The 21,389-nt window shown below is 46.4% G+C and overlaps 1 protein-coding gene across 2 annotated transcripts in view; it reads right to left on the reverse strand.

Annotated features, from left to right (window-relative positions):
- The window catches only part of LOC139548204 (endothelin-converting enzyme-like 1), a 29,986-nt gene extending 10,750 nt beyond the window's left edge, over window positions 1-19,236 (reverse strand). The window contains exons 1-6 of one of the 2 annotated variants that reach the window (XM_071357713.1): window positions 18,475-19,236; window positions 6,110-7,318; window positions 5,771-5,839; window positions 5,469-5,579; window positions 5,175-5,267; window positions 3,001-3,125 (exon numbers count right to left, since the gene is read on the reverse strand). In XM_071357713.1, the coding sequence (XP_071213814.1) occupies window positions 3,001-3,125; window positions 5,175-5,267; window positions 5,469-5,579; window positions 5,771-5,839; window positions 6,110-6,970 (1,259 nt within the window). In that variant the 5' untranslated portion in view covers window positions 6,971-7,318; window positions 18,475-19,236. The remainder of the gene's footprint in view (window positions 1-3,000; window positions 3,126-5,174; window positions 5,268-5,468; window positions 5,580-5,770; window positions 5,840-6,109; window positions 7,319-18,474) is intronic. The other variant, XM_071357714.1, reaches the window with a different exon arrangement.
- Window positions 19,237-21,389: the final 2,153 nt, after the last annotated feature.

The following is a 21,389-nucleotide window of genomic DNA, read 5'->3' on the forward strand; positions in this document are numbered from 1 at the left end:
CCCAGTGCACAACTGCGCAAGAGGACAAGTACATTAGAGTGTCTAGTTTGAGAAACAGACGCCTCACAAGTCCTCAACTGGCAGCTTCATTAAATAGTACCCGCAAAACACCAGTCTCAATGTCAACAGTGAAGAGGCCACTCCGGGATGCTGGCCTTCTAGGCAGAGGTCCTCTGTCCAGTGTCTGCATTCTTTTGCCAATCTTAATCTTTTCTTTTTATTGGCCAGTCTGAGATATGGCTTTTTCTTTGTAACTCTGCCTAGAAGGCCAGCATCCCGGAGTCGCCTCTTCACTGTTGACGTTGAGACTGGTGTTTTGCGGGTACTATTTAATGAAAAATGTGCTTTTCCTTTCAAAAACAAGGACATTTCTAAGTGACCCCAAACGACCCCAAACTTTTGAACTGTAGTATGTGTATGTATATATATCTATATCTATATCTATATCTATATATATATATATATGACAAAACACAGCTTGTTCCAGTCGCAAGCTGCAGCGAACTGAAAAGACGAGCGACCCAGGGATGTGTGTGCTTTGTGGCCCTTTAACATAATGTGACTGGCCGAACGGGTGTTGTATATGGAGGATGAGAGCTGAGGGTAAATATCTCAGATAGGGGGGAGTGAGGCCTAAGAGGGTTTTTTAAATAAGCATTAACCAGGGGTCTTGCGACAGGTATACAGAGATTACCAGTTTACAGAGGAGTATAGAGTGCAGTGATGTGTCCTATAAGGAGCATTGGTGGCAAATCTGATGGCCGAATGGTAAAGAACATCTAGCCGCCCGAGAGCACCCTTACCTGCCAATCTATAAATTACGTCTCCATAATCTAGCATGGGTAGGATTCTGACTTTATACATGTGTGTGTCTGCCCGCCCACTCTCTCCAGGCAGTTTGTGGTGGTGTGTTAGTGGCAGTAACCCATGGGGAGGCCCCACCCCAGCGTGTTTAGAGTCCAGATGAAGGCCTGTTTCTGGGCTGCATTATTGACCTCCCAGAGCCTCAGCTCTGCTGCTCCATAAAGCAGGCAGACATATGGCTGGCCTTTGTCAAACCCCTCTGTCACTGCCTCACCCCCTGCTGGGCCCAAATGGGACTGTGTGTGTGTCCCTCCGTCTGTGTGTGTGTGTTTATATCGATGGGATTGCTCTCATGTAGATGTGTGTGTGTGTGTGTGTGTGTGTGTGTGTGTGTGTGTGTGTGTGTGTGAGAGAGACCCCATACTGAGAAGCACAGGGGCATTTCTCGTCAGTTATGCAAATGAACAAGTGGTGCACAGTGGGTGGCGGTAGGAACAGGAGTCCGCCACACCCAGTGGTGTGTGTGTGTGAGGGAGGGAGAGAGGAAACAGCGACCCTAACCTTTGATTAAACACAGATAATGGACTCAGCAGGAGTGATTCAGAGAAACAGAGAGAACAGGCGAGAGAGAAATAGGAAAAAAAGAGAACAGAGGAAAGAGAGAGAGAGAACAGCAACAAGGATAGAGAGAGGTATGAAAGATAAATGAGATAGAGATGAGAGAGAAGCAGCAAGAGAGACCGTAGGAAAGATGACGAGGGGAGAGAGATGGAGCAACGGAGGGAAAAACAGAGTGGAGGAGCGAGACCGGAAAAAGAGAGAGAGAGGACAGATTGAAAAAGAACAGACAGTAAAAAGAGGGAAGCAGGAGAAGGAGAAAACAGAGAGAGGAGGGAACATGAAAAGAGGGGTTTATTACTGTAATCACCAAGAGGGAGAGAGATGGCGAAAGTAAGAAGAGAAGTAGAGAAAAGAAAGGAAAAACAACAAAAGAAAAGACACAGAAAATCTTCTGAGCCTCCAGGGGATTGGCTGTAATGCTGGTTGTCACCATGGCGATGATAATAAGGGTGATTATAGCAAAGAGCATTATGATAAGATTATTATTACATTATCTGATATTAGATAACATGACATTTTATGAGAGCACTCACCCCATTGTGTCTCTTTTCTCATTTCAAAGAACATCTCACTCAAGAACTGATATATCAGAAAGAAGGAGAAAAGGAGATAAGAGAGCTGGAGGGTGAGCTGGAGGGTGAGCTGGAGGGAGAGCTGGAGGGAGAGCTGGAGGGAGAGCTGGAGGGAGAGCTGGAGGGTGAGCTGGAGGGTGAGCTGGAGGGAGAGCTGGAGGGTGAGCTGGAGGGAGAGCTGGAGGGTGAGCTGGAGGGAGAGCTGGAGGGTGAGCTGGAGGGTGAGCTGGAGGGTGAGCTGGAGGGAGAGCTGGAGGGAGAGCTGGAGGGAGAGCTGGAGGGAGAGCTGGAGGGAGAGAGAGAGGGAAGGGGTATGAAGGATGAGGGAGGGAGGGTGGAAGTTGAGGTGTAGAGTATTGAAAAAGAAGAGAAAAAAGCTAGACAGACATCAATTGAAATTAATTGTAATTATATGAACTGAGAGCCAGTCAGCTACAGACTGGCAGACAGACAGGTGTGAACTGTAGAGTTTAACACCAGTCAGTATTGGAGAGCTGTCAGAAACAGGCACCCTGACTCCCACTAGCCTCCACAGCCACCTCTGAAGTCTGTCAACAGCTGTCTTTGACAGCACAACACTGTGTGTCGAGGTGGGGGGTCCAGATCGATACTAATCATCCACTGTAGAGCTGGAAGTTTACCCACCAGTGATACACCGGCCCCCCCACCCACACACACACACACACTCAAAAACAAATGTATACACAATATAACACAACGTATAGAAACAGCCCTAGTAAAGGCCAAACAAATGAATTCAGCAACTCTTACAAAAATCCTTACACATACTAAACTCAAGCATCTGGATTTTTCATTCAACTCTAACCTTTACATTATTCCTCTGTCTCTCATCCACCCTTCTCCTCCTCCCTCCTCCTCCTCCCTCCTCTCATCCACCCTCCTCCTCCTCCTCCCTCCTCTCATCCACCCTTCTCCTCCTCCTCCTCCCTCTACCACCCACCCACCCTCCCTCCCTCTCCCCCTCCCACCCTCCCTTTCTCACCTTTTGGAGGTGGTCTTGATGATCTCGGAGACTTTCTCCATGTAGTCAGTAGCCAACACCACGATCTCTTCATCCTCAGAGAAGTTATCATGGAAGATTCTGTCCAACAGACGTTTCCAATGCAGCTGGAAAGGAGAGGGCAGTAAGAGGAGAGGAGAGGAAGAGGGGAGAGGAGAGGAGTGGAGGGATAGGAGAGTAGAGGTTTTAGGTTTTAACAAGTGTGAGAGAAAATTTTGTTTGTGCTTTTCTAATAACCAATTCAATTGTGTTCATGCAAGTGACAGATTGATTGTGTCTGCGAGGAATCCTCACTATCAGTATAAGCAATTTGGCAGTACATTGCTTTGAGGACCAAAAAGGGTGTCTCAGTTTCAAGGTCTCAGCTTGGAAATAAGAAGCATTGTGAGGTATTGGTTGGCTACATGCAGGAACCAAACGTTAATGATGAATTAATTATGAATAATGAATCATGTAAATCATGCAAATATAATTTGTCTGTGTAAGCAGTATAGAAGAGAACTAACGGGACTGCCCCGGCGGATCTCGCGACCGACGTGTACTACTTGGTTTCATTAAGTTTGTTGGAACCTCTCCAGCTTGCTGATAAAAAATAATTGTATTCAATTTAACTAGGCAAGTCAGTTAAGAATAAATTCTTATTTACAATGACGGCCTACCAAAAGGCAAAAGGCCTCCTGCGGGGATGGGGGCTGGGATTAAAAATTTAAATATAGAACAAAACACACATCACGACAAGAGAAACACCACAACACTACATAAAGAGAGACCTAAGACAACAACATAGCATGGCAGCAACACATGAAAATGCACCATGGTAGCAACACAACATGACAACAACATGGTACAGTAGCAACACAACATGGCAGCACAAAACATGGTACAAACATTATTGGGGACAGACAACAACACAAAGGGCAAGAAGGTAGAGACAACAATACATCACGCAAATTGGCAAAAACTTTCAGTAAGAGTGCCCATGATTGAGTCTTTGAATAAAGAGATGGAGATGGTAAATTTAATATTGACTTTGAGTCCCTGGTGGGAATTTCCACAACACAAGATAAGAAAACAGAATTGTTGTCACCCTGCTCTGATGAAAGGAAGGGGGATTCCAACAAACCTTTATTGTACCAGTAAGGAAAGTGCAAATGCTGCCTCCAAAATATCAAAGATATATAGAAGATAACAAGAAGGTAAAGCCATAAAAAAAACCTGCTCATAACTTAGGTCATCCACAACACAAAGTTCCTCTTTAACTGCTGAGCATACAGCATCCCTGTAATCCCAAATGGTCTCATAATGTACCACTATTATTAACAGGCAATAGTGGGATAGCAGAAAAGAGAGAGTGAAAGAGGGAGAGGGATAAATCAGTATGAACGTAATTGACATCCCCCTAATTTGACCATGTCTGTCTGTCTGAATGTGTTTTGATGTAGGATCTTAATTTAAACCAGTTTGCTACAGCAGGAAAATAATCTCTCTCACTCTCCATTTGCACCTTTTTAGTAATCTCTTTCGCATTTCTTTCTTTCATTCATTCATTCATTCTTTCTTTTTCTCTCATGTTTCTTTCTCTCGTTTTATCAGTGATGCTAGTGAAGCTCACTTCATTCATCTCTCTCTCTGTCCATGTCCATTCCCCCATTCACTCCCCTCCCTTCTTCTCCAATCAGAAGTGATGGAGCAGCTCTGAATTCTCCATCAGTTTCCTGCTGCTGTCCAAGTCACCTTACGGTTCTCCCCTCCTGTCTTCCCCCCTCTCCTCGTCTTTCTCTACCCCCCCCCCCCCCCCAGTCCCTCTTTCCCCCAGATGCATTCCATATGCCCCCCCATCAGTTCTCCTCTTCCCACCCTCCGTCCTCCTTCTGTAGTCCCCCGTCGACCCCTATTTATCCCGTCCTCTCCCTTCCTCTACCCTCTTTCTCCTTCCTTCCGTAGCCCCCCGTTGGTCTCCTTCTATCCCCGGAAGGCGGACAGCTTCGCTGAGCCACGGAGCAGGTTCACGGGGCGTAGAATGGCCCCCCGCCTTACACACACACTTCACACACTTCAAAATGCTCTGCTGGAGATCAGCTCTTAATCCATCACACTTCTGCCCACACACACACAACACAGATATAAAGATGTGTGTGTGTGTGTGTGGTACTCACACTAGGAGCGATGCGCTGTAGTTGTCTCAGGGTGATGCGGTTGTACATAGTGTTGATGTCCTTTCTCTGTTCATCATACTCAGACACAGTAATCTGAAACAGAGGGGAATAAACATTAAAACTGAACACACACACACACACACACACACACACACACACACACACACACACACACACACACACACACACACACACACACACACACACACACACACACACACACACACACACACACACACACACACATATAGACATGCACACACACAAACACACACCAAACACACACACACTTACGTTGGCTAGGAGTGTTTCCAGCTGTAGGATCTCTTTGGACTTTTGAGTGGCATTGTGAGCCCCCAGCATGCTTAGCAGACGCTCCATCAGGGCCTTGTAAGCCGCCAGGATCTGTCCATGACATCATCATTAATGGTCAATGGACAGCAGTGTGACATGTGGCAGAGCAGACAGGATAACAAAGGGAACAGAGATGACAGGAACAAACAGGTGGATGGATGGAGAAGAAAGGAATTGGTCGATAAGTGAACAGATGAGCAGATGGAGTGGTGGATAGAAAGAGGGAGGGAGTAATCCTTTACCTTCACACTGTCCTCATCCTGCCCCAGGTACAGAGTCCTCTCAGGCAGTGTGAGCCCCTCCTGATCAATCTACAAATACACACATACGATCACAGTCAAGAGAACACACATGGACATGTGTAATCAACACAGACATGTAAGTAAACAGATGGTATATCAGTCAGATCTGCCTGAACAGGCAGTTAACCCACAGTTCCTAGGCCGTCATTGAAAATAAGAATTTGTTCTTAACTGACTTGCGTAGTTAAATAAAGGTAAAATAAAAAAATGTAAAATAAAGATGATAAACAGTAAGGTGTTCACACACGCAGAGAGACACTCTGACAGAGACACTCTTACCCTGATAGCGTTGCGTGAGGAGTTCTTATCGTCCACGTTGACAGTCAGAGAGAAGAAGACCGCAGTGCTGTACACCCCCTGGGTCCTATAGAGCAGCTCGTTAAAGTCTGGTCTGGCTGGTGCAGTACTGCTCTCCCACCCCGCACCACCAGAGGGTACTCCAACCAGGTCCCACCCGCCACAGCTGTCAATCACCTCCGTCATGGGACCCGACCCCAGCTTGTCAATCTCCTGGATGTTCACACAGGAGCGGTAGAACTCTTTCACCTTGCGTTCAGCCGAGTCCACGGTGTGCCGGCGCACGGGCTCCAGCAGGAGGCGTCGTAGCTTCTCCTCGTTGTGCTCTCCGATGGCGGTGATGATGCCGTAGCTCAGCTTGTCCTCTGGGATGCCATGGCGCTGTAGCCAGCCGCCGCAGGCAAAGCTGTAGAAATCCTGGCAGGGCTGGATGGTGGGGTCGATGTTGGCCTGGATGAAGCGTGCGGCGCGGACTAACGAGCGTTTCTTCTGGCAGTCCTGTCTGCAGTGCCCCTCTTGCTGGAAGTCCAGGGAGATGTATTTGAGTGCCAGCATGCTGCCCAGGATGACACACATCCCCACAGCAAACACCAGAGCAGAGAGCAGGCAGATCTCCCTGCGGCTCCAACGAGGAAGTCTCTGTCCGCTGTTGATGCCACTCAGGTCCCGAGTCCGATCACTGGCCCCGCCCCCTTTGCCTCGGCCACGCCCAATATTTCGGTCTAGGCTCCCGCCCAAGTGCAGGCTCATGCCGTTGCTAAGGGTGCCGCTACTATAGCGACCACCATACTTGACCTCCTGGAACTCATCGTAGTGGGCTGTGAGGGAGTATGTCTTCTCCATGGCAATGAGAGTTGATTAGAGTTACGTTGTTGAAAAAAAGAGACTGATAGAGGGAGTGGTGGAAGGTGGTAGAGAGAAGAGTCTTTCAGATGGCCATGTCCCTCCAGGCCTGATATGGGCGAGGGCACCCACTAGAGGGCTAAAGAGGTAACGCAGCCCAAATGCCCTGGGCTCTCCTGAACACACTGCCTCTTGTATGTCTCCTCTGCTACCCTTACCTTTACAGAGTTAGGGAACACTGAGGCTCTCTCTCTGTTTCTCTGTCAGTGTATCTCTGGGTCTTGGTCTCTTTTTCCCTTTTGCCCTGTCTTCCTCTCTTCCTTTTCCCCCAGTGGAGCCTCAGCCTGTCTGTCAATAGAAAAGGAGGAGAGGAAGAGGAAGGGAGGGAGGGGATGAGACAGAAGATGGAATCCATGATTACAGCACTGAGATAAGACAAAGGGTTCTGTCTCTTTTGAGATGCTCCTCTTTCAGTCTGTCGTTCTTTCATAAAGTTCTTTGGATTGATTGCTGACACCCATCCATCAGGGAGATGATTTCGCTCTGTGACTCATGACTTTTAATGGATCGATAGGGAGTAGGGGAGGAGAAAGGGAGGGAGAGGTAGGAAGATGGAGAGAGAGAGGATGGGGGAGTGTGCAGAGGGAGGGGAGAGGGGTAGATAAAGATGCAGAAAAAGGGGGCGATGGAAGAAAGAGGGATGGAAATGGTATGGAAGAGTTATTTAGACAGGCAGGAATAGACATTCTGCAGGACTGGTTGTGAGGAAACACATATACCAGCCAGGTCACCCGTGATACAAGTCAGTATTCGACGTCCATCCATGTCTGAGGACATCAGGAGATGATGTGGAAGCTGGTCACTAGGGGTAACAATGAATGCTGTTACCTTCAAGTAGGTTTCAGATTTTCTAGGGCGATGGGGATGGTGGATAGACATAAGCATCTGCCTCTGATTCCAAAGGTTGCAAGTTTGAATTTATAGTTAGAAAGTGGTTTTTGATATTTTTGTTTTAAGTTTATCCCAAACCTTAACCATTCCGAGTTAATGCCAAACATTAATAATGCTGAGTTAATATCCTAAACTCAACCTTAAACACTTTGAATGCTGACGTTTGGAGCAACCTCAAAATTTGACATTTGTGGAACATGGATGAACGTCCAATTCTGACGTGAGATTGTGAGTGAGCGCACACACACACACACACACACACACACACACACACACACACACACACACACACACACACACACACACACACACACACAGAGAGAGAGAGCAGGTGATAAATTCACAAGCATGACACTTAGCAATAGAAGAAAAGGCTGTTAAAGACATCAGAGCCAAAGTTTTAAACTCTCAGAGGAGATATTGAGTATCAATTCACAAAGATCGCTATCCCAGCTTTCAGAAGTTCGATCAGTCTGAGACTGGCTTTTCACTATAGTGGAGTGAGACAACACACACACAGACACTCTCTTTCTTTGTTTTGCCTCAGGAAAGTGAGCGGAGAGATCAAAGATTTGGAAAGAGGGCAGCCAGGGTGCGTGTTTTTATTTGTGTTTTTTTATTTCACCTTTATTTAACCAGGTAGGCTAGTTGAGAACAAGTTCTCATTTACAACTGTGACCTGGCCAAGATAAAGCAAAGCAGTGCGATACAAACAACATCATCATTGCAAACAACGTCATCATTGCTTAGCACAAAAAGGGCTTCACAGGCAAGGATATTGCTGCCTGTAAGATTGCATCTAAATCAACCATTTATCGGATTGTCAAGAACTTCAAGGAGAGCGGTTCAATTGTTGTGAAGAAGGCTTCAGGGCGCCCAAGAAAGTCCAGCAAGTGCCAGGACCGTCTCCTAAAGTTGATTCAGCTGCGGGATCGGGGCACCACCAGTACAGAGCTTGCTCAGGAATGGCAGCAGGCAGGTGTGAGTGCATCTGCATGCACAGTGAGGCGAACACTTTTGGAGGATAGCCTGGTGTCAAGAAGGGCAGCAAAGAAGCCACTTCTCTCCAGGAAAAACATCAGGGACAGACTGATATTCTGCAAAAGGTACAGGGATTGGACTGCTGAGGACTGGGGTAAAGTCATTTTCTCTGATGAATCCACTTTCCGATTGTATGGGGCATCCGGAAAAAAGCTTGTCCGGAGAAGACAAGGTGAGCGCTACCATCAGTCCTGTGTCATGCCAACAGTAAAGCATCCTGAGACCATTCATGTGTGGGGTTTCTTCTCAGCCAAAAGAGTGGGCTCACTCACAATTTTGCTTAAGAACACAGCCATGAAAAAATAATGGTACCAACACATCCTCCGAGAGCAACTTCTCCCAACCATCCAGGAACAGTTTGGTGACGAACAATGCCTTTTCCAGCATGATGGAGCACCTTGCCATAAGGCAAAAGTGATAACTAAGTGGCTCGGGGAACAAAACATCAATATTTTGGGTCCATGGCCAGGAAACTCCCCAGACCTTAAGCCCATTGAGAACAATCATCAAGAGGCAGGTGGACAAACAAAAACCCACAAATTCTGACAAAGTCCAAGCATTGATTATGCAAGAATGGGCTGCCATCAGTCAGGATGTGGCCCAGAAGTTAGTTGACAGCATGCCAGGGCAGATTGCAGAGGTCAAATCAAAGTTTATTTGTCACGTGCGCCGAATACAACAGGTGTAGACCTTACAGTGAAATGCTTACTTACAGGCTCTAACCAATAGTGCGAAAAAAAAGTGTGTGTGTGTGTGTGTGTGTTGGTGTGTGTAGGTAAGTAAAGAAATAAAACAACAGTAAAAAGACATTTGAAAATAACAGTAGCAAGGCTATATACAGACACCGGTTAGTCAGGCTTATTGAGGTAGTATGTACATGTAGGTATGGTTAAGGTGACTATGCATATATGATGAACAGAGAGTAGCAGTAGCGTAAAAAGAGGGGTTGGCGGGTGGTGGGACACAATGCAGATAGCCCGGTTAGCCAATGTGCGGGAGCACTGGTTGGTCGGGCCAATTGAGGTAGTATGTACATGAATGTATAGATAAAGTGACTATGCATATATGACAAACAGAGAGTAGTGCAGAGAAAAAGAGGGGTTGGGGGGGCACACAATGCAAATAGTCCGGGTAACAATTTGGTTACCTGTTCAGGAGTCTTATGGCTTGGGAGTAAAAACTGTTGAGAAGCCTTTTTGTCCTAGACTTGGCACTCCGGTACTGCTTGCCATGCGGTAGTAGAGAGAACAATCTATGACTGGGGTGGCTGGGGTCTTTTACATTTTTTAGGGCCTTCCTCTGACAACGCCTGGTGTAGAGGTCCTGGATGGCAGGCAGCTTTGCCCCGGTGATGTACTGGGCCGTACGCACTACCCTCTGAAGTGCCTTGCGGTCGGAGGCCGAGCAATTGCCGTACCAGGCAGTGATGCAACCGGTCAGGATGCTCTCAGGCCTACTACTGTTATGTCATCAGCAAACTTAATGATGGTGTTGGAGTTATGCCTGGCCATGCAGTTGTGGGTGAACAGGGAGTACTGGAGGGGACTGAGCACTCACCCCTGGGGAGCTCCAGTGTTGAGGATAAGCGTGGCAGATGTGTTGCTACCCACCCTCACCACCTGGGGCGGCTCGTCAGGAAGTCCAGGATCCAGTTGCAGAGGGAGGTGTTTAGTCCCAGGTTCCTTAGCTTAGTGATGAGCTTTGAGGGTACTATGGTGTTGAACGCTGAGCTGTAGTCAATGAATAGCATTCTCACATAGGTGTTCCTTTTGTCCAGGCGGGAAAGGGCAGTGTTGAGTGCAATAGAGATTGCATCATCTGTGGATCTGTTTGGGCGGTATGCAAATTGGAGTGGGTCTAGGGTTTCTGGGATAATGGTGTTGTGAGCCATTACCAGGCTTCCAAAGAACTTCATGGCTACGGACTTGAGTGCTATGGGTCTGTAGTAATTTAGGCAGGTTGCCTTTGTGTTCTTGGGCACAGGGACTATGGTGGTCTGCTTGAAACATGTTGGTATTAGACTCAATCAGGGACATGTTGAAAATGTCAGTGAAGACACCTGTCAGTTGGTCAGCACATGCCCGGAGCACACGTCCTGGTAATCTGTCTGGCCCCACAGCCTTGTGTATGTTGACCTGTTGAAAGGTCTTACTCACATCGGCTAAGGAGATCGTGATCACACAGTCATCCTGAATATCTGATGCTCTCATGCATGCCTCAGTGTTTCTTGCCTCGAAGCGACCATAGAAGTGATTTAGCTCGTCTGGTAGGCTCGTGTCACTGGGCAGCTCGCGGCTGTGCTTCCCTTTGTAGTCTGTAATAGTTTGCAAGCCCTGCCACATCCGACGAGCGTCGGAGCCGGTGTAGTATGATTCAATCTTAGCCCTGTATTGACACTTTGCCTGTTTGATGGTTCGTCGCAGGGCATAGCAGGATTTCTTGTACGTTTCTGGGTTAGAGTCCCACACCTTGAAAGCGGCAGCTCTACCCTTTAGCTCAGTGCGAATGTTGCCTGTAATCCATGGCTTCTGGTTGTGGTATGTACGTACAGTCACTGTGGGGACGACGTCCTCGATGCACTTATTAATAAAGCCAGTGACTGATGTGGTGTATTCCTCAATGTCATCGGAAGAATCCCGGAACATGTTCCAGTCTGTGATAGCAAAAAAGTCCTGTAGTTTAGCATCCGCTTCATCTGACCACTTTTTTATAGACTGAGTCACTGGTGCTTCCTGCTTTAATTTTTGCTTGTAAGCAGGAATCAGGAGGATAGAGTTGTGGTCGGATTTACCAAATGGAGGGCGAGGGAGAGCTTGTACGCGTCTCTGTGTGTGGAGTACAGGTGATCTAGAATTTTTTGCCCTCTGGTTGCACATTTAACATGTTGATAGAGATTTGGTAGAACTGATTTAAGTTTCCCTGCATTAAAGTCTCCGGCCACTAGGAGCGCCACCTCTGGGTGAGTGGTTTCCTGTTTGCTTATTTCCTTATACAGCTGACTGAGTGCGGTCTTAGTGCCAGCATCTGTTTGTGGTGGTAAATCAAAAGCCATGAAAAGTATAGCTGAGAACTCTCTAGGCAAGTAGTGTGGCCTGCAATTTATCACAATATACTCTACTTCAGACGAGCAAAATCTAGAAACTTCCTTAGATTTCGTGCACCAGCTGTTGTTTACAAATATGCACAGACCGTCCCCCCTCGTCTTACCGGAGTGTGCTGTTCTATCCTGCTGGTGCAGGGGTATATCCCGCTAGCTGAATATCCATGTCGTCATTCAGCCACGATTCTGTGAAACATAGGATATTACAGTTTTTGATGTCCTGTTGGTAGGATATTCGTGATCGTACCTCGTCTAATTTATTGTCCAATGATTGCACATTGGCGAGTAATATTGGCGGTAACGGCAGCTTTCCCAGTCGCCTTCGCCAGGTCCTGACCAGGCATCCGGCTCTTCGTCCTCTGTACCTGCATCGCTTCCTCTTGCGAATAACTGGGATGTCGACCCTGCTGGGTGTTTGGAGAAAATCATGTGAGTCTTGCTTGTTGTTGAAAAAAATCTTTGTCTAATCCGAGGTGAGTGATCGCTGTCCTGATATCCAGAAGCTCTTTTCTGCCTTAAGATACGGTTGCAGAAACAGTATGTACAAAATAAGAAAAAAAACACGAAAAAAACCACATAATAGCACAATTGATTGGGCACCCGTAAAACTGCTGCCATTTCTTCCGGCGCCAATTTAGAGGTCTTGAAAAAGAAGGGTCAACACTGCAAATATTGACTCTTTGCATCAACTTCATGTAATTGTCAATAAAAACCTTTGACACTTATGAAATGCTTGTAATTATACTTCAGTATTCCATAGTAACATCTGACAAAAATATCTAAAGACACTGAAGCAGCAAACTTTGTGGAAATTAATATTTGTGTCATTCTCAAAACGTTTGGCCACGACTGTACAGTGTGTGCAAATGAGGTAGGATAAGGGGGGTGAGGCAATAAATAGGCCATAGTGGAGAAATTATTACAGTATGGCAAATTAATCACTGGGATGATAGATGTGCAGAAGATGAGTGTGCAAGTAGCGGTACTGGGGTGCAAAGGAGAAAAATAAATAAAATAATTAACAATATGGTGATGAGGTAGTTGGATGGGCTATTTACAGATTGGCTATGTACAGCTGCAGTGATCTGTGAGCTGCTCTGACAGCTGGTGCTTAAAGCTAGTGAGGGAGATATGAGTCTCCAGCTTCAGTGATTTTTGCAGTTCGTTCCAGTCATTGGCAGCAGAGAACTGGAAGGAAAGGCGGCCAAAGGATGAATTGGCTTTGGGGGTGACCAGTGAAATATACCTGCTGGAGCGCGTGCTACAGGTTGGTCCTGCTATGGTGACCAGTGAGCTGAGATAAGGCGGGGCTTTACCAAGCAATGACTTATAGATGACCTGGAGCCAGTGGGTTTGGTGACGGATAATGAAGCGAGGGCCAGCAAACGAGAGCATACAGGTCGCAGTGGTGGGTAGTATATGGGCTTTGGTGACAAAACGGATGGCACTGTGATAGACTGCATCCAATTTGCTGAGTAGAGTGTTGGAGGCTATTTTATAAATGACATCGCCGAAGTCAAGGATCGGTAAGATAGTCAGTTTTACTAGGGTATGTTTGGCAGCATGAGTGAAGGATGCTTTGTTGCGAAATAGGAAGCCGATTCTAGATTTAGTTTTGGATTGGAAATGCTTAATGTGAGTCTGGAAGGAGAGTTTACAGTCTAACCAGACACCTAGGTATTTGTAGTTGTCCACATATTCTAAGTCAGAACCGTCCAGAGTAGTGATGCTGGACGGCTGGATAGGTGTGGGCAGCGATCGGTTGAAGAGTATGCATTTAGTTTTACTTGCATTTAAGAGCAGTTGGAGGCCACGGAAGGAGTGTTGTATGGCATTGAACCTCGTCTGGAGGTTAGTTAACACAGTGTCCAAAGAACAGCCAGAAGTATACAGAATGGTGTCGTCTGCGTAGAGGTGGATCAGAGAATCACCAGCAGCAAGAGCGACATCATTGATGTATACAGAGAAAAGAGTCGGCCCAACGATTGAACCCTGTGGCACCCCCATAGAGACTGCCAGAGGTCCGGACAACAGGCCCTCCGATATGACACACTGAACTCTATCAGAGAAGTAGTTGGTGAACCAGGCGAGGCAGTCATTTGAGAAGCCAAGGATGTTGAGTCTGCCGATAAGAATGTGGTGGTTGACAGAGTCGAAAGCCTTGGCCAGGTCGATGAATACAGCTGCACAGTATTGTCTCTTATCGATGGCGGTTATGATGTCATTTAGGACCTTGAGCGTGGCTGAGGTACACCCATGACCAGCTTGGAAACCAGATTGCATTGCGGAGAAGGTACGGTGGGATTTGAAATGGTCGGTGATCTGTTTGTTAACTTGGCTTTCGAAGACTAGAAAGGCAGGGTAGAATAGATATAGGAGGCCAGGGTGCGTGTTGAGGCCAGGGTGCGTGTTGAGGCCAGGGTGCGTGTTGAGGCCAGGGTGCGTGTTGAGGCCAGGGTGCGTGTTGAGGCCAGGTTGCGTGTTGAGGCCAGGTTGCGTGCTGAGGCCAGGTTGCGTGCTGAGGCCAGGTTGCGTGCTGAGGCCAGGTTGCGTGCTGAGGCCAGGTTGCGTGCTGAGGCCAGGTTGCGTGCTGAGGCCAGGTTGCGTGCTGAGGCCAGGTTGCGTGCTGAGGCCAGGTTGCGTGCTGAGGCCAGGTTGCGTGCTGAGGCCAGGTTGCGTGTTGAGGCCTGGTTGCGTGTTGAGGCCAGGTTGCGTGTTGAGGCCAGGGTGCGTGTTGAGGCCAGGGTGCGTGTTGAGGCCAGGGTGCGTGTTGAGGCCAGGGTGTGTGTTGAGGCCAGGGTGCGTGTTGAGGCCAGGGTGCGTGTTGAGGCCAGGGTGCGTGTTGAGGCCAGGGTGCGTGTTGAGGCCAGGGTGCGTGTTGAGGCCAGGGTGCGTGAGCATCTTGCTCTGTGTTTGTTTGGCTGTTAGTTGTCTACCAACTGAACCCAGTGAGATGTGGGTCCCTTGAAGTTAGACTTGGCAGCCATCAGTAACTTGTGATTGTCTTACCTTCTCTACAGTTCATTATTAAAGAGTTTATTTCTAAAATGATATATCCACACTTTTTCCACATTGTGTTTTTTCATCAGAAATGATTGCTTATGTGTACCTTCATGTGTGTGTAAATTATTATTGTACTCAGATTTTTCATTCATAGATTTTAGATTTTTTTGAGGGGGGGGCAAACTCTATACTGTATATCCATTGTTTAGCTGGAATAGAATGTTAGTATCCTGTATATTTGATTGTGATATGTGGTGGTCTCACATATCTTATGAACACATTTACTGTAAGTCAGTCTGGATAAGAACATCTACTAAATGACAAATGTAAAATGCAAATGTTTTACATACAGATCTCATATTACTCAATTGAATTATAATTTTAAATTATAATTTTAAATATTGATAATACAAATGTATAATTTGTACATTTCTTATTGAAAGTGTAGTTATTTGTTACAAAAACCTAGCAGTACTACTTATTTATCTGAGTGTGAGGTGGATATATAGCTTTTTCCCCAAAAAACATTATTTGTCTCAGCGTATGTGTGCGTGGAATCTGAATTTGAGCATGTCTGTATATAAATGAATCTAACTATAATTGTGGTTCACGTCATCTGGAACAGGAGAGGAGGAAGAGAGGAAGATGATGTTTGTGCGGAGGGAGAGACAGTAGGGACACAGACACAATCACATTGATGACCTGCCTCCCACTGATGAGATACCAGACTGCAAATCAACATTGCTATTCACACCTGCTCAACTTTAGCCAGTACAGGAACTATAGAGAGGGAGAGCAGAAGAGGAGGAGAGGAGGAGTAAGAGTGGTAGAGGCAGAGTTGTTTCTCAGTGTGTGAGGAGAGAACACACTGGGCACAGACGTCAGTTCAACATCTAGTTTTGATTTACATTTGATAAAGTTGTCAACTATCGTAAATACAATGTGAAATTAACCAAAAATGTCAGCATGTCATTGGATTAAAAACCTAAAGTCCTGACGTTGATGACTTTTTGCAAATCCAATGAGTTTTCTAAATAGATTCAACATCATAACATAGATTTTTGGGTTGAAATGATGTGGAAACAACTTTGACTCAACCCGTTTTTGGCCAATGGGAAAGGGGGAAGAGAGGTAGTGAGGTAGAACATGTTTGATGCTCTTTTTGTGGAAGGGTAAAAGAGGAAGAGAAAAGGGTTGACTATAAAGGGGAGTGGAGGGAGGGGCTGGGATGAAAGATGAAATGAAGGGGGAGGAAAAGGGGGAATTGTGTTTCTTCACAAGATGCCATTATCTATCCTCTCCATCATCCATCACAAGTCACGACTCTCCCCCTCTGTCACACACACACACACACACACACACACACACACACACACACACACACACACACACACACACACACACACACACACACACACACACACACACACACACACACACACACACACACACACACACACACAAAAATGTATTATAAACACTGATATTCACTCTTGATGGACCATACATACACTCACCGAATGCTGTATCTCATATCAACATACACACATAGGCACAAATTGGTAGGATAGCCTCGTGCATGGAGAGGGACATACACACTAACATCCAATATATCCTGAAAACAATTACAGAATCATAACACACACACTAACGGAGTCTTCTTGCAGTGGACAGACATACAATTGTATTGCCCAAACTGTGCGGCTAATGGATTGGATCTGATTGGCATCACTATGAGAAGAGAAGCTGATGAATGGCTGTTTACCAGACATGATAGGTCTAATGTCTGAGAGTGATATTAATGCTGCTCTGTCCTGCACAGTCCATACACACACATTCTCATACACCTATTGCACTTGTGCACACACACAGCCTAAATGCATCATGAATACACTCAGGATGATGCATAGTACCCCACCAGTTGTCAAGCTCTTCTCATATATCACCTCTCAAACAGAGAACATAGATAGCACTTAGGACACAGTTCAGTTCAAACAACTAGGCACACACACAGAGACACGCACACGCATAAACACAAATAAAACAAACGTTGCACACAAGAAAAGCTCTTATGCACACAGGCCCACTACACCCATCTTGTCCAGAGCATGTCCTGGGTCGCTAACCACCCTTCATATATCCTAAATACGATCAATGGACGGAAGAGCACGACGCCAGAGGGGTCAGGTTAAGATCAATGCTATTGTGATCCAATTAATTTCAGCGCACAATAGGTTATCGTATAGAATGGGGAGCAGGGGAGGAATCACGCGTCTCTGGCTTTCCCGCAGCCTGCCATGTACACGCATCCATCCGGGCTTGGAGACCCAGGATAGCGCCATACTGTAAATAGGTTTATTTCCCTCTAATCAAAGTGGTCACGGACCCTGACGGATCACATTCAGCAGTACTGGAGTTTCTGAGCAGGCTGGTTCCCACCAACTCTTATCACCGCCTGCCAGAGGCTGCGCACACAGCAGAGAGCCGTAGTGATGGTGTAGGGCTACAGACACGCTATAGTGTGAAATAGTTTTAGAGAACACTGTTGCATAAGGACCAAAAGTAACCTGAAACAGAAATATTTCTGACAAGAATTTACACTTTTCGTGTCTCTCTTACACACAGCCACTTGCACTATTGTGTGACATAAACACACACGCGCGTTCCCGAGTGATCGTTTAACCACTAGCTGGACCGCTGTTACACAAACGATTGTGCGCCCCAGACCCTCGAGGGCATCCCGGGTCTCTTCCTTTCTCCCCTGTCATCAGCCACCAGGATGCTAATTCAATTAACCCGGCTTGGGTGACCACATCGAGGCCCTACACACTCAGTCAATTCGCTCGCCATGGCCACTCGATATCATCCGAGCCACTGAAATGGATACACGGATAAGCGCGGAGCTACGACAGTGAGAAAGAGGCAGATGATCGGAGATCTCTCTGTTTTACTGAGTGTCACATTCAATTTGTAAACGAACCGACGAAAGTCTTATTTCAAATCTAACTTTGTCTGTGGAAAATTCATGGCGCGTGAAAACCCATGTAATAGCCTCCTAATCTTATTCTGACATAACTTTGACAACTGAAGGCAAAATTATCAATGTCCATCTTCATAACTTTCATACTAAACCTTCACACATAAACTCATTTGGGATGTGGTGATTGCGTTGGTCCCACTGGAGAAACCAGAACACTGCTCCACGTTTTACATACAGGGGCTATAGAACACATTCATCAAACAGAGCATCCTGAAATAACACATTAACATTCTACTCTCTGCTAGTGGCTATAAAAGCGATGTAAAACAATATTAACTTAACGTCAGTGCTGATGCAAACACATTTAACTGCTTGGAATTAGACAGGCATGCCACGATATAAACTTAGAATGGGTACACACACACTTACCTGCACGAAGTCAGTGTTCAGAGTCTGTCCATGCGCTTTAGATGTAAGTCTGGTCTGCGACAGTAGTTCTGATCGTGTCCTGTCCATGCATGTACATACGGCAGCTGGTCAGAGGGCTAGACGCTGGAACATGCCACTCACTGCGGCTCCGCTGCTGCAGCTGACCCCCAGCATGAAACGCAAATCCAAAAATGCGAGACTTCGTGTGTGAGTGTGAGAGAGAGAGCGCATGTTGACAGACAGGGAGAGAGAGGAGTTAGGAGAGGGAGAGACAGATGGAAGATTTAGCCTACTGCAACCACGGTTGAGAATAAGTGAGTAGCCTGTCGTTCAATGTTGCTTCTATAATAAGTGAGTAGCCTGTCTTCAATTCTGCCATTTGATTATTCTCATCAAATATAACATACGCACAAGGCTATAGCCTAAACATAATGAAATAGTCTACATTATTATCAAAAGTCAGTTTAAGAGGTTATTAAACTGTTGAGAAACATAATCCAAGCCCATAGAGCCACACATAATGCAAACATTCAATTTAAAGTTACTATGCAAATCAGTTAAATAACTGCCCATTTCATTACACCTTATCTCATAGGGCGTTGACCAGAATAAGAGGCGGCGGGAAACCATGCTGTTGCGCCCAATGTTGACACTCTAGACTGACCAAAAAAGTTGTAAAGATGTCAACAGATGGACAAAATAAATCAAACACAGTTTCGTTGCTCTCCATGCCTCCCGGTGACTGGATATACTAACCCTTTGCTGACCATGAGCCCTCACCCAAAGAAAAGGAAAACATTTCAAATGGGGTGACGTCTGTGGGTCTGTGTCAAATTGCTTGAGTCCACATTATCTATAGCCGTATCTCGACAGTTTTCACTTTAAACACACCGTCAGTGTGGAGACATTATTAGCGTTATGTGTTACTAAGCTTCTGCCAGTAGCCTAACCTAAGCTCTGAGGGAAACTGAAAGGTAAACACAGGTGAGAAGCAGCAGACACTGTACAGGTCGGTCGGTCCACCATAGATCATAGACCGACCTGTCTGCTCGCTCAGGTGTAACGTCCAAGGGGACTAAGCACTCCGCGAAATTACACTGCGACACCTAGCCTACAGTCATTATCATTATAAAGGGGGGGGGGGGTGAAAACAGATGAGCCACGATCGATTAGTGTTTTTGACGAGGTGCTTTCGGATGAGTGGCGCGCGCGGGTACCCTGGGACTTTTATTCATCCGAGTTTAATTACGGTGCACCTGCCGCCAGTGCCACGAAGGAGGAAACCCACACCGTGTTAAACTCACCCATACAACCATTTCAGGACAAACATCGAAGAGGTTTTGAGCCATAACTTTGAGTCTGTGTTTGAGCTTCTAAAAATATGAATTAAGTAGGCTACTGGTTCATTCAGGTCCAGGGCCATTTGCAAATGTTGCCTAATTGCGATACATGTAAATAGAACAGAATGTAATTAAAACAAATTAAAATGGAAAATTACATCCAACGTGAAGAGTTTCGATATTTCAAAGCTAAAGTCTGTTTCCAGTTTAGAATGATGTGAATAATTAGAAACAACATCTCTATGGTTTGGGGGGGAGGGGTGATAGTGGGATTAAAGGCAGGTGATTTAACATGAGAAAGAGGGCCAAAAGGTTGAGGAGAAAAGATGTGTTTCTGTGTCTGTTCACTCAGCAGCATCTGACCCTGCCTCCGCCCTGCTGCCCCATGCTCCCCCTGACTCAGCCAGACTAATAGGAAGTGAAGTAGGTAGCCGGCAGGATCACCAACCAACAGGATCTGCCTCTCAGCTGTAGGAAAGGCATCCCCTCTGTGTGTGTGTGTGTGTGTGAGGAGGTAGCAGGGCGGAGTTTGGAGTTTAGCCAGAGTGAAATGATCTCGCTCCAAGGAGAAAACAAGGCACTCACAGCCAACCCAGCTAGCACAGTGGATTTGGGCCGATTCCGGCTGAGAGTCAGACTCAGCCAATGTCATGTGGCCTGAGTCTAGGCTGCCTTCGGCAGTGTTACTTTTGGCTAGGATGCGGAAATTGAGCTCCGGCCGATTCCGGTGTGAGTTATCTGGCCCAAATGTATTACTTGGGGCTTGGGCCGATTGTGGCTACTCTCAGGCAGATGATTACACGGGCTGCTTTATACAATTAACATTTATTTATTTATTTTTCCATATTTTATCATTGTTTCTGTGATCAAAAAATACAATTAACTTTTAAATGAAATCCTTTAAGGGTCCTGTGTAGTATTTTAGTATTTTTATACTTTGTGGAAGGCAATTGATAAGCATTCAAAACTTTGTGGCTGGAGCCTCCTGAGTGGCGCAGCGGTCTAAAACACTGCATCGCAGTACAAACTGCTTTGCTACAGATGCTGGTTTGAGACCCGTGCTGCCCGCCAGCTGTGCTACAGATGCTGGTTCGAGACTTGTGCCGGCCGCGACCGGGAGACCCATGAGGCGACGCACAATTGGCCCAGTGCCGTCCGAGTTAGAGGAGGGTTTGGCCGGCCGGGATGCCCTTGTCCTATTGTGCTGTAGTGACTCCTGATGGCGGCCAGGCGCATACACGCTGACACAGTCACCAGATGTACGATGTTTCCTCCTACATTCAATTTTTTTGGTGGATGGGTATAATTTGTATGCATAAACTGTATAATAGTAATATTTACAATTATTTGCATCAGGCCGCTTCTGGGGGGATTCTGGTAAGATGCCGGCAAAGTCGGCTGAATTCCAGTAGACGGAAACGGCCTAATGTACTTGGGCCGATTCTGGGCAGTCATTCATTTTGATTCCTGGCTAGTCCGACACGTGATTCCGGGCCGATTCAATCAGTTCCTTCCCCCCGAAAGAGGACCGCTTCTGGGCTGATTCCTCATTGCTAGCTGGGAAGGTAAAAACCC

Source organism: Salvelinus alpinus, chromosome 21 (genome assembly GCF_045679555.1).
Source record: "Salvelinus alpinus chromosome 21, SLU_Salpinus.1, whole genome shotgun sequence".
NCBI lineage: Eukaryota > Metazoa > Chordata > Actinopteri > Salmoniformes > Salmonidae > Salvelinus > Salvelinus alpinus.